We start from the raw sequence: 13,729 nt of genomic DNA on the forward strand, positions 1-13,729 counted from the left end.
TTTTTGCTTAAATACATTCTATTCAACCTTCAGAAGTTGGAAGTCTGAACTTTTCCTTTTAGAGCATAATACTTTCCTTATTTAGTAGAAATTACTAGTTTTAACTTCAAAATAATAAAGTTAACAATTATTTTTCAAAAATAGAGATAATTTTCTGGTCTCTTAGTTTTCAAAATGGAGGGTTTTTCAATGATGTTTTCATAACTCATTTATAACATTGATTAGAAGAAATGAAAAAAATTGTTAGTATTTATTTAAAATAATATATTTGTATAAACAACTAGCTCCCCGCTCCGGCTTCGCACGTTCTGTTAGGCAACCCAAAATACATCCTTCGAAGTGTCAAATAATACTCTGATTGTTTGCTCGGTCGGAAAAAGAGAAGCCTTTCTTCTCTAACGATGAATGGATTGTGCTACCGAGCTAAAATTAATGATTTTTAAAAGGGAAATAGGTAGATATTGATGTGGACGACGTTTATTTTCAACAACACAGCGCTACTTGCCTCAAAAATAACGAAACAGTCATAATTTCCTAAGAAAAGTTTCCTGGTCATGTTACTTCACAATTGGCCAACGAGATCTTGTGATTTAGCACCTATAGACTTTTTTCGGTGTCCGGTGAAAAATAAGGTTGGTCGTGGAAAATTTCATGAAAAGAATATGGTATTTTAATATTCAGATGAATATTTCTTATTGGAAAACCCTTCATGTCATTTGTATCCAATCATTTTGGAATAATTAACACTACTGAATCAATCTACAAAGTGGCATGTCATGAAAAAATATAATCAGACTATCAACTTTCAGCACAATGTTTTTATTACTTTGTTGGAAACATGTTCATTATTCTAATTATCATGTTTCAGATTTTGTATCAGAATATTTCAGCCGAAACTAGAGAGATCATTGCTACCTGACTCAATGCATGAACCAGCACTGGGACTAGAGCGGACTTCACGTCAGTGATATTCCTTAAATTTTTCCATATTCTGCTTGATTTTTTTAGAATTTACATTTTTAGTGTTTTAACGTCGCTTTTAACAAATTTTTTTCTTTTAAATATCAGGTTTTACTATCCCAATTGGATCGTAAATTATTCTACGAGACTTTCAAATTTTTGAAGAATCATATAAATTTTAAATTCACCTGTTATATGTTATATCAATAATAAGAGTACACGATGTATAGCATAGATAAGTAGATAATGTATAATTTCAGACGTATATTAAACTCTGGTGGCTGTTTGGTAGCCTGAGAGATGGCGCTGAAGGCAGCGCAATTCTCGGAAGATCGGTTCGGCTTTATGGACATAAACCCATGGAGGTGAATATGGCAGGGATCATTGAGTTGCCATGCTGACGATTCCATTAGTGGTGGTCTCGGGATGAAACACCTCAATCCTCCGAGAAAGGCGCTGAGAAGAACGGCTCGCCAAAAAGCAAAGCATTCTAAAATTTATAAGGTTATGAAGGGGTGACAATGGCGACATTGCGAAAATTTGTTGTTGTGTTTCTCAAACCTGTAAACTTAAACAAGTTTCACAGCAAATATTGATTGCCTTTTGTTGTTAACAAACTTGTTTCGTTGACTGTATGATAAGGGATCTTGTTTAAATCATCAATTAACAATTAAAGGATCACATCGATCACTAATCGTTTATTGAAACATATCAGACAAAAAGCTATCGCAAGTTATTCTGGAACACCTGCATATATTATTCAACATGAGTAACAGCAAATCTAGAATTTAATTGAGTGAAATCATGATGAAGTTGAAAACGATTTATTAAAATACACTGGACATACTGTTATTGTCATTTGAAGACAATCATCACAACAAAATTATCCTACCTATGAGAGCCAACGTACGGTACATACGGCTTTATATAATCTTGCTAATGGGCCAACTGTTACAAGTCGTACCACTAAAAAACATGTCATGTGATTAACATTCAAATTACCGTAATTGTAGTTAACAAAACGATTATTTTTATCTTTAAGAAATTGGAGTAATGAAAGCACACCAACAATATGAAATTCTAGAACTAAAAACACATTGCTTGCTTCATTTTACTGCATAAACTCAAAATATTAAATTGAAAAAAATAGCACGAAAGATTCCTCAAATTATTCAGTATTGTTTATCCACCATATAAAAAAATTTATTTTCAATTCGTATGAATATTTTTTTGAAGAGCAGTTCATTGTAAAGATTACCATTTAATACAATATTGCTATAGCTGATAAATTTTATTGTAGAAAATTCGCAGCAAAGCTAAACACAAACAAAAAAGCTAATAACAGGTTTTAAATGTAAATTGACGTCATCATCCGTTTGACCAATCCACTTCGTTTCTGATCACGTGATAATAGGTCTACATTATTTGAATTTCTAAAAGCTTTTTAGCACATTTGTCAACTTTTTTTGTTGAAGTGATATTTTGTTCTTTAATTCCTATTTTCAAGAAATAAGACATCATTTTAGTTTATATTACGTGGGAAGCTACAACACCAAAAATAATCGGTAAATGATCAAAAGAAAAAAAAATTCAAACTACGACAAGAGGCAAAGATGTATTAACATAAATTGTTTTTACTACAGTTTTCATTGCTATACAGAGAAAACATAAAAGGGTGGAAGGATACAGACTTACCTTTCCATTCGATTCTTTGTACAGGGTCCTCGAGTGTAAATAATCTTTCATCTTCTTACCTCGAGAATACTGATTTACTACTACACAGCATGAAAAAATGTTCTTTCGATTACTTGGAACTTTTAAGTGTTGAGGCAAAAATGAACAATGAATAGATCTATGTTTTTAATATCTCAAGAATTCTGTTCTGATTACAAGTTTACATTTTCTCTGTATATTTTGTCAAATTATAAACAACAAATTCTCTAAGGCAGAAGTAATGGAATGTACAAATCATATACTTGAACAAAATTTTGCTAAACTCTCTCTCCCTATAACTTTCCGGAGATTATATAGAAAAATATGAATTAGAGCTATTGTTTCGTTAACAAGTGTTGATCGAGTAATTACAATTGATGTGAAATTCACCACGAACGATCTGAACTATTTAGTGAGCCACATACGACAAAAAACTATGATGACAAAGTGGAACAGAGATTAAAATGCCATTTCTCTTAAGTATCTACTCTACAGAGAAGTTTAACACTTAGCTCTTCATCGACTGCCAAAAAACAGCTTTTCTTCGACCAATAACCGTTGAGGAGATGAATTGCGAAAGGGGTCGAATAATTTCATGAATAAAACTCCTTTTTATCTTAATGTATGTATGATCGTTGAAAACGATGAGCAAAACTTGAACAACAATACTTTGCCTAAGCTACAGAATGAAATAAAAACATATTTGGCGATGATATGTAGCCCTAAAAAGAGAGTTCCAATTAAAAAAAAAAACAACAACAATCACTGAATTAATGAGAAAATCAGACCAATAAAATTTCAGAACTGAAAATAATTGTGCTTCTTTATGTTTAACTTTATTCATTATTTTAAAGGTGGCTCAATAAAGCCAAATTGGATATAATCATTATATCAAATAATGAAACCTATAAATCTATCTACTTATATAAACATAATGACTATACAATACAATTTGCTTAAGGAATACTTTTTATTGAATGGACCAACATATTTATGCCTTTTCTCATGAATCTGGTTCTCCCGAATATTCTGTTCTTCAAACTAACCGTAAAATAACGAAGGTGTACCTTTCAATTATATACACAGCGAATTCATCGTTAATATTTTTTGTTTTCGACTAACAACAATCATTTTAGAGGTCATTCAATCAAAGCTTTGCCATTTTATACATATTTTTACACTTTGACAGACAAACATCTTTTTTCTTCAACTTAAAAAAAAAAAAAACGGATAGTCAATAAAATGATGGAGGCTAACGTCTGATAGTTTCTCGTGGCTATTTCTGTTCTGGTTTTTTGTTGAGGAACTGAACGGATGTTGGTTGTTGGGCGGGTGGAGGGGGGAAGATTGAGAGTGTGAGGAATGGGATGAATAATTTAAGATAATTTACTTCGAATAAAGGTAGATGCCGACGATGAGACCGTAAAGACCTAATACTTCGGCGAAAATGAGGATAAGTATCATTCCGACGAACAGGCGGGGCTGTTGGGCCGTTCCCCTGACTCCTGCATCTCCCACAATACCGATGGCGAAGCCAGCGGCCAACCCGGAGAATCCTACCGCCAAGCCGGCACCCAGGTGGATGAAACCCCTGAAAAATTACAAACGGTTAGAGTATGAACAAACTGTACTATCTGAAAATACACCACACATTGCATATGTACTGAACATTGGTACATTTTTTTTAAATCGTTTATTTCAGACCTCGAAACAGTTGTACAAAACTGGCATCTTAGCTACTAAATTAAAACAAACATAAAAAAATGAACACATCAATAAATCATTCTTAAAATTAAATTAACTTAGTTTCTGTTCTTAAAATCATATTCTCAAACTGCAACATACAACCCTTTCATTTCCACTGCCTTTTTTTCATACATAAATATTTCACAAAAATGAGATTAGAACTGACGTGAAGGGCGCTAGTTCCAAATATACTCAATTCCCACAAATCTGAAGTCAGAACTTCCTGGTCTGTCTTAGTTTTCAAAATATGTACACTCGAGTTAAATACTTGACAATTCTTATATCATTCAATTAATGTCGAAGAATTATTTATAATACAAATGCAGAAGGCATTTATATTCTTTCATGTGTTCAAAATTCACAAACAAGCAAAGAAATGGCGAGTTTTTGAATGGACGATTATTAGAATGAGCCTTATGTACGAGTTTTATACATTATTTCCCCTGATTAATTAAAATTTTATAGAAGTTCATAGAATATTTCCATAAATATCGTTTAGTGACTTTAGCATTGAAAAATATTGGTTGGCAGAACTGTTTTCTCTATTACAAATTTGACAGATAACGGAACAATTAATAAGATAGGAGAGTTCCGGCAAGTACCAAAATACAGGTACAAATGAAAATGACAGATTCTTCGGACAATTTTAAGAGAAAAAAAGTCCTATAAACATGGGACCGCAAAAGCTCTGTTTTCGAAATACAGTTTGATTTTTTTTCAAGTTTTTCATGGCACCTTCCCTTCACAAGATATTTACTTAAATTTTGTATAGATATTCCAATTTAAAGTTTTCATCATGTGACAAGCTAATTTTGAATGGAAATTTACAGGGTGATATTTTTTCTGGAACAATGCCCACTTTCTTCCGCCAGAACTTTTTTTTTTGGTGGACCACTGAAAGTTTTGAAAAATGTAAAAAGAAACTTTGGTCCAGTACTACATTTTTTGGGTTATTGTAATTTTGTCGTATATGCTACCGATATAGAGAAAAAAAATTTCTAACAAATCTCTTGTAACCCGTAAGAGAATCCAGATTGTTATAAAAAACCAAATAGTAACTTGTGATAAATAAAATATTATAAGTTCTGGAACTTATATAACCAATCTGTAGCAAAGATTCGATAAGCTGGTATAATCATCACAAAAAGTAGGACTACAAGGATCAACCTGTTATCTCGAAAACAAAACGTTTGCGGATCCATGTTTATAGGATTCTTTTTCTTAAAATTATCCAAGAAATCGCTCATTTTCCAATGTAATTCTAATAGAAAAACACCCGAAAGTGTCTGATTTTACCAGGTTTACTCTCGACTTTTTATGGGTTCTAAAAAGCACAAAACCAGCTATAATGCCAATAAAAAGAATATACAGGGTGGCCATTTAAAAACGAAACAGACGAGATTACAGACGAAATAAAGTTTTTCGATAGAAATGCTCGGACAGGTCGATTTCTGTTTCGAGGGGGACAACTTAAGATGTAGGTTACGGACGCATAGCGTTTCAACCCTTGCTGCTACAACCCCCACCCCCTATTTTTGAATAGGGAAGATGGGGTGAGTGATACCTCAATTTAAAGGTATTTTTATACTGATTTCAGCACAGTAATTGTTTTTTCATTTTATGCATTATTTCTCGAAATATTCATGCGTTAGTTAGTTAGGAAGGAAGCCACAGTCATGGTTGTTTTGAAGCTCAAAATGTCGATTTTTCACAAAACACTACAAGTGCCATGAAAACACCACTTAATTTCAAATACTTAGTTAAGAATATATCGAGAACTAATGCATAAAATGAAAAAACAATTACTGTGCTGCAATCAGTATAAAAATACCTTTCAAATGAGGTATCACTCACCCCATCTTCCCAATTCAAAATTTGGGGGTGAGGGTTGTAGTAGCAAGGGTTGAAGCGCTATGCGTCCGTAACCTACATCTTAAGTTGTCCCCCTCGAAACAGAAATCGACCTGTCCGAGCATTTCTATCGAAAAACTTTATTTCGTCTGTTTCGTTTTCAAATGGCCACCCTGTATATCTAGGAGATAAATTCTTTGAATTTGATCGACTTGGTCGGTAATTGGTGGGAATCCATTTTTAATTGATATTAAATGCGAGTTAAACTAATTCCCACTATAATGACATGATTATGTAAATAACAATTGCTTTGCTACACAGTAGCTTCTTCAGATCTTTTACATTTTGAATAACTTGAACTTTTTAAGTTATTGAAATGTAAGACATCTTAAGAAGCTACTGTGAAGCGAAACAATTATTATTTACAAAATAAAATAGTGGGAATTAGAATAACTTATATTTGATATAAAATATCCTTCTTTGTTTGTGACAATTGAATCTGCCTAATATAGGTTTTCAGGTTATGGTCATATCGTGAACTGAAAAGGGAGCTTCATAAATATTATTCACATCTAACAAAGTAGATTTCCTTGATGGCCAAGTAATAATGTCTTTACAAAACTCGTAAACTGGTGGATTGATAGACCACAAACCATACAAGAATTCAATCTGCAACACCCATCAGTGTTTTGGTACTTCTACTTGCAGATCTCGTCCATTTACAACCACACAGACCACCTGGTATACAAACATTTCAAACCAAGCGCATCGATGCCACTAACCACCAGAGGCGTCTTCTGCGACATTCAGCAAGCAGACTTCACCCACACACGGGCGGTTTTCCGCGATCGTACAAGTGCTCGGAAAAGTTGTACGCATCGCGGAAAATTCTTCGAGACGCCTCCACCGACGCGTCCGAGATGTAACAAAGGTGTCGTGGTCCCGACGTCGCACTTACTAGACCGGGGACAGTCTGCTAGGTGTGTAGGCACGGGCGTACCAAAATAGAAACGCGTAAGCGCATTACTAATCAATCCCAGACACTCAAATACACGGAACAATAACAGGACAACGTAAACTACCTCGGTTCGTGATCCAGACGACAAAAACATAAGGAGGCTCTGGACAGCGCTCAGACGCACCAGATGGTCCATGTCCATTTTTGCAATGTTTACCATCCTGACTCTCTAGGCCTCTGTTCCGTGTAGGCTTTGTTACTGTGTTCATCGTTACTTCGATTGTTGAAAGGGCAAAAATTGATGTAGGTGTCTAAAAGTCAACCATGGCCTTTCAATTATGAATTCCCTGTATCAGTATCATTGCCGAATTGCTTCAATATTTGTTTTGAACGGAAATAAAATTATAGGTAGCAACAGATTGCCATTTCTACAGCTGATAAGTAGGAAAGTCACTTCCGTTAGCCACAAAGAAAGATAACGAGGGAATTTGACAAATTAAATTGAAGCAGCAGAGCCATTTCTATAGACGGGATGAATAAAAATCGAACCAGTAGATAGTTGTCATGCGATTCACTGATTATAATGAACTCGGTGAACCTTGAAGGTCACATGCTCATCAGTTGTTAACGCCATCAATCTCGTATTTTCCGAATTTTGAATGTAAATCCAAGCTTTCCTCTGATGAGTCGAAGAAAATCGATACCAAACGCAAATCTGACGAAAAGTACGAAAAGATGAGTATTGGAGGGGGTAATGGAATAATCCAGAGATTATACACAATGAAAAGGGGAAAAATCAAAGAACAATTCATCAATATAAGAAAGAATAAAATTTTAATGTTGGAAACAATGCATTCGTTACAATACAACCAAGCCATATCATAAAACGTAAAAATTAAATGATTCTATAGGCGGGTCAACAAAGCATGTGACTTCGAGATCGCAAATAAGGTACCACTAAGTAGGTCATCGGTACTACCGTCAGTACTTTTAAAAAACCCCTAATTATCATTAACTTCGATTTCCCATCTAAAACGAAGGGAACCATATATCTATTACGTCCACCTTTTACGACCTATTGAAAATAAGCGCCCATGACCATTACAAATCACACAATAGCAGATTCACACTGAAATCGATACAGACGTTCATGAAAAAAGGAAAACAAGCTTCCATTTCGGAAACAATGATTCGTTTCGAAAATAGAAAATTGTAATTAATCAATTAATCGTGTTGGGCATTTGGATATGTTAGTTGATAGTTCCTAAATCACTTCATGTAGATTTTAATAGTTTCTCAATATTGGGTGTCGACAAGCCAGAGAAGTGGGCTTGGGAATTTACCATGCATTCAATTATAAAGGGTTTATAATAAAAAATTTATATTCCAATAAAACACATTCTTCTGTGGATCGTGACTTTAAGATTCATTGGGCTATAAAGTAGGCAGTTGGTGATTATGTATGGACCATAGCTTTGCTGTCAGAAGCATACACTTCTGGTGAATTATTCACAAATAGTATTGTCTACATGTGATTGAAACTTATTTCGATGTTTAATGCATTGGTGGCCGCAAGCTCGTTTGCATAATCCTTTGTCTCCTAAAAACTCCACAGCCAAAGTCCAAAGTTGTCAAATCTCAAGAAAGGACCTAAATATTTCTCAAGCTTGTCTTGTTGTCATTTATCTTCAAGCTGATGCACAAAAACAGGATTATCATAGCAAGGCGATGTTTGTCATTCAAGGCTACTGAAATTCCTTGTTCGTTTTTGAGGATTACCCAAACCACAATGCAGACCAAACAGTGACGCTTTTTCCATTTTCATGAATCATTCGAGGATTTTCTGATCCTCATCACTGAAAATCATCTTGTATCATTGACTCGACATAACCAATGTTGTTACAATGATTTCCGAAATTGCACACAGTTCAGATCTTGCGCTCTTAGTGGCACAACCTTTAGTTTACATGAAGTAATGGGTGGTGAATACTAGACTTCATTCTCTAGACTTCTTTCTCACCATGTGGGAAAGTGACATCCAAAGATGCATCCCTTCCTAGGCAGAGAAGGCTTCTAGCTGAGATCTCTTGTTGATCACCAGATTCTTCAATCTTTGTTTGACCACATCACTTTGAACATAATATATCTGTCAATTATTCGACCATAAGAAAAGTGTTCTCTTTGCCAGAAAAAATCGAAGAAGCATCATTTCATATATCTTAATGTACTAGATGTAGTAAAATGCAGTGGCGGTCACTTCAGGGAGAGCAAAGGGTCACTGCTCTTCTGATAGATCCTCTAACATCTGTTGAAATGATGAATTTATGGTGGGAAAGTGAAAATAAAACTAAATAAACACGTCGTGGAGTTCTGCTATACCTATACTGAAAGTGGAGCAACACCTTCAGAAAATAAACAGAGACTGATGTTGATGCATCACTTCTTAAAAGTAAAGAAATATAGGGCAGGTAAATTCAATTATAGGTGCTAATTTTTTTGGTCCTCGATTTAAGGATCTCCACTTGTAAAATGCATATCAAACAATTCAGAAAGATGGAGGGTCTCAGTCTCAAAGAAATTTTAGCCTGTGTGTTGCGCTTTGCGCATGCGGAAACTAGAACTTCTTGGGAGATAAGTGTTAGTAGAGTATTAGAGATTCAACTCTATACAATTGTTTAAATTTTGTTTTTTTTTTTAGATACATTATTGACCACCCGCATCATACCAAGTAGGTGCCCTAAAGACCAAAATGAAGTATCACGAGCTGTCACTCGAGGAAAACCGCTCCGTCTTGCGACAACTTACTTGTACAGGGTGTATTGGTTTGGTGTGATTGAACTGCAAATCAGTACAGCTATGACAAGCCCGTAGATGGCGATAATACCAGCCATGACCACGGGAATTATGGATTTCATGATCAGTTCCGGCCTCATGACGGACATGGCGGCAATTCCTGTTCCAGATTTCGCCGTTCCATAGGCGGCTCCCAGCGCTAAAAGAAGAAGAAGAACGTATTAGTGATATCGTGCCTACCGTTCAAACGGCCTAACCATAAAATCGCCTACGCGACTAGGTTTAATGTTTTGTGCTCTGTTTCTATACACAAATGGAAAGACTAACAAAATGCGCATTTTGTTGAAGTTGCAAAGTTTGCAACTTTCGAAGGATTCGATCTTATTGATGAAAACCCATTCTAAATGAAATAAAACGTAATTTCCACAAATATAAATATATGTGTGTAAATTACCCTGTTTTATCTTATTTGCTCTGAGTTTTCACTTCGCATTTTCCGATTGTGGACATAATTCATGTGAAAAGTTGCAAAATATTTTGTCGCAATAGGTCCCTGCTGCTTTGTTTATATTTTACTGTTTTGAAGCCAATGTGTGTATTTGTCTTTGTCATATTTAGCTTTTTAATAGCACAAACGTGATTTTATTTGTGTTTAATGAGGTTTCCTTTTTTATTGTGATAATAATACTCTACATGAACTGAGCCTTCAATTTATTTAATTCGTAAAAGGATAAGAGTGTTCCATTTTGTGAATTTGTTCAATTAGACTGGGCAAATGCTCATTTACTGCGTTGCATTCAAATTTACTTCTATTATTTTCTCGAGTGTACATTGAGTTCTTGTTTCAGAGGTGAGATTTTAAGTTTGTTGAATTTAATAAAATAGAAATCTGAGGCTGAAGGGCCATTTGTTTAGAGGCAATAAACAACAGTTACTACTACTACTACTAGAAATCTGAGGCAGGAAGTGTTTTACTAGCAATAAAAACTGAGCTTGCGAACACTTCACCACTTCAGGGCAAGTGTTTTCAGTCGATATAACTTTTAGAAGAAAATTCGCGGTCTATTAAAGAAAATTACAATTTTCTTCAAATAATTATCCCGATAAAATGAATTTAGATGGATAACAATATTGTATTCCATTGGATGATTCTTGGTAAGTACTTATTCGACATACTAGCACATCTCATTCATTTTAGTACAAAACTCATATCTTTAAACGAATCGCCAGCACATTGACATGGCGACTTTTATCAAAAGGAGGAAAATCCGTAAAATCGGGAAATCGTTTATCCATTTTCCGCACAAAATTCCGATACGCTTCCGAAAATCCATCGAAGCATTGAAGGCAAACGATTTTTTTATACAGATTTTTCAAATTCAAAGCCCAGAAGATACGAGGAAAAGAGCTTATCACCTAGTGACAAGGGGATATCATCCTTATCGTTGAACAAACAATCTAATGATGAAATTATCACGGTGTCTCTCTGTCCATTCAAACAATCAACGTGAGCGAGATAAGCCCTAATTTTCATCGAAGCCAGTGCAACTTTTCTCTGGAAAAGTATATTCAAACAAGCACATGACACTTCTAGGCGCCCGGTTCTTGTATAACCTCCATTTCAGTGTCAAGTTTATGGTTTTCAACGAAGATGTTTACTGTTTCATTGAATAATAGCTCTAATTGATATGACAAAAGCATTGCCTCGACTCCGCCATTCTTAAAAATCCCACTGGAGCAATTACTGGAGTTCGTAGAAAAATCAACCACAAAACCGAAAGAATATAATGCTGATCTTGATTCTTAATTTATGGTCTCAGCTATTTGCCTAACCAAATTTTAACAATTGTTACTTTCTTTCTTGTATACGTCACTCAACAAATAATTTTCTCGTCTCATAAAACATTAACAAAAATCTTAATTTGCATATGATCTATCATTACACCTATTCAGCCTTATCTGCAACACCAATTATTCCAAAACATTCATCTACCTGTACCTGATAAAAATATATATTTAATTAATAGGACTAAGCTCATTCTTACAAAATAACTGCATTCGTAGTTTTATAATTTCAAAATTCGTAGCAACAATACAGATCTTATCACACGTTATGTGTAAATATTTGCTGGACTACTATGAAAATATTCAAATTTCTAGTGTCACAAGATCTCTGTAACCTATATTCTAAAAGTTTCAATTTCGTATCACATGACTTAGGACCTTCAATTTTTTCTTCGGAGAAATTTCTAACGAATGGATCAAGGTTGAAATGAAAGAAATAAAACACTACTTCGTCCTCAAATTGCAGACATTGCCGAAATGTTCAATACATGAAGGTTAACGTTCATTGTTTTGAACGGAAATAAAATTATAGGTATCAACAAATTGCCATTACTAGCTGATAACTGAGAAATTCATTTCCATTAGCCACAATGAAGGATAACAAAGGACGGAGAACTTAACAAATTAAATTGGAACAGCAGAGACATTTCTATTGATGGGATGAATGAAAATCGAACCAGCAGATAGTGATCATGGGATTCATGTGATTTACCGATTATAATGAACTTGCTGAACCTTGAAGATCACATGCTTGTCAGGTGTTAACGCCAACACCCTCGTATTTTCCGAATTTTGAATGGAAAACCAAGTTTCCTTCTGATGAGTCGTAGAAAATCGATACCAAACGCAAATCTAACCAAAAGTACGAAAGGATAATTATTGGAGGGGGTAAAGGAAAAATACAGAGATTATACACAATGAAAATGAGAAAAATCAAAGAAAAATTCATCACTATAAGAAAGAATAAAATTTTAATGTTGGAAACAATGCATTCGTTACAATACCACCAAGCTATATCATAAAACATAAAAATTACATGATTCTATAGGCGGGTCAACAAAGCATGTGACTTCGAGATCGCAAATAAGGTACCACTAAGTAGGTCATCGGTACTACCGTCAGTACTTCTAAAAAACCCATAATGATCATAAACTTCGATTACCCATCCAAAACGAAGGGTACCATATATCTATTAGGTCCATCTTTTACGACCTATTGATAATAAACGCCCATGACCATTACAAATCACACAATACCAGATTCACAATGAAATCGATACAGAAGTTCATGAAAAACGAAAAACCCTTGCAATTATCCCGATACATGCCTCCATTTCGGAAACAATGATGATTCGTTTCGAAAAGAGGAAAATGTAATAAATCAATACGAGTACGGGATCTGTTCCTGGCTTAATAATAGCACTTACCGCTGAAAATTATGGCAGCTGACGCCCCCATGACACCGAAGAAGGGTGCGTAGACTGGTGATTCTTCTTTAGACATTTTGTAGAGTATTTACAGGTCTAAATGGACTAAATTCTTGAGTGAACACACCACCAAACTGGAAAACCCACTGACAATATGGCCTACACACGACACGACTTTACCAGGCTAGGTCATATGACGATAAGAAATTACAAGTGGAGTGGAGAAACATTTGCGCAGGCTATTGGTCGGTTTCATTTAGGGACAGGCGTACACCAATAAGAAGCCAAAAATTGATAATTTCAGTGATGTCATCTTGACACTTCGGATTGACGTTTCTGATTAGAAATTTTTGGGATCGCAATTTTGTTTATTTCGAAAATTCCATAACGGTGTTATCGACATTTATTATTGAGGAATATTGATGTATTCATTTAAC

The 13,729-nt window shown here is 34.7% G+C and overlaps 1 protein-coding gene across 1 annotated transcript; it reads right to left on the reverse strand.

Moving 5' to 3' along the window:
• Positions 1 to 2,556: 2,556 nt before the first annotated feature.
• On the reverse strand, positions 2,557 to 13,551 carry LOC123670715 (V-type proton ATPase 16 kDa proteolipid subunit). Its single transcript, XM_045604247.1, has 3 exons — positions 13,293 to 13,551; positions 10,034 to 10,220; positions 2,557 to 4,264 (listed from the first exon to the last, which is right to left on the reverse strand). The coding sequence occupies exons 1-3, from the start codon at positions 13,366 to 13,368 to the stop codon at positions 4,060 to 4,062; spliced, it is 468 nt and encodes a 155-aa protein (XP_045460203.1). The 5' UTR covers positions 13,369 to 13,551; the 3' UTR covers positions 2,557 to 4,059.
• Positions 13,552 to 13,729: the final 178 nt, after the last annotated feature.

This window comes from Harmonia axyridis, chromosome 1, assembly GCF_914767665.1.
Source record: "Harmonia axyridis chromosome 1, icHarAxyr1.1, whole genome shotgun sequence".
Lineage (NCBI taxonomy): Eukaryota > Metazoa > Arthropoda > Insecta > Coleoptera > Coccinellidae > Harmonia > Harmonia axyridis.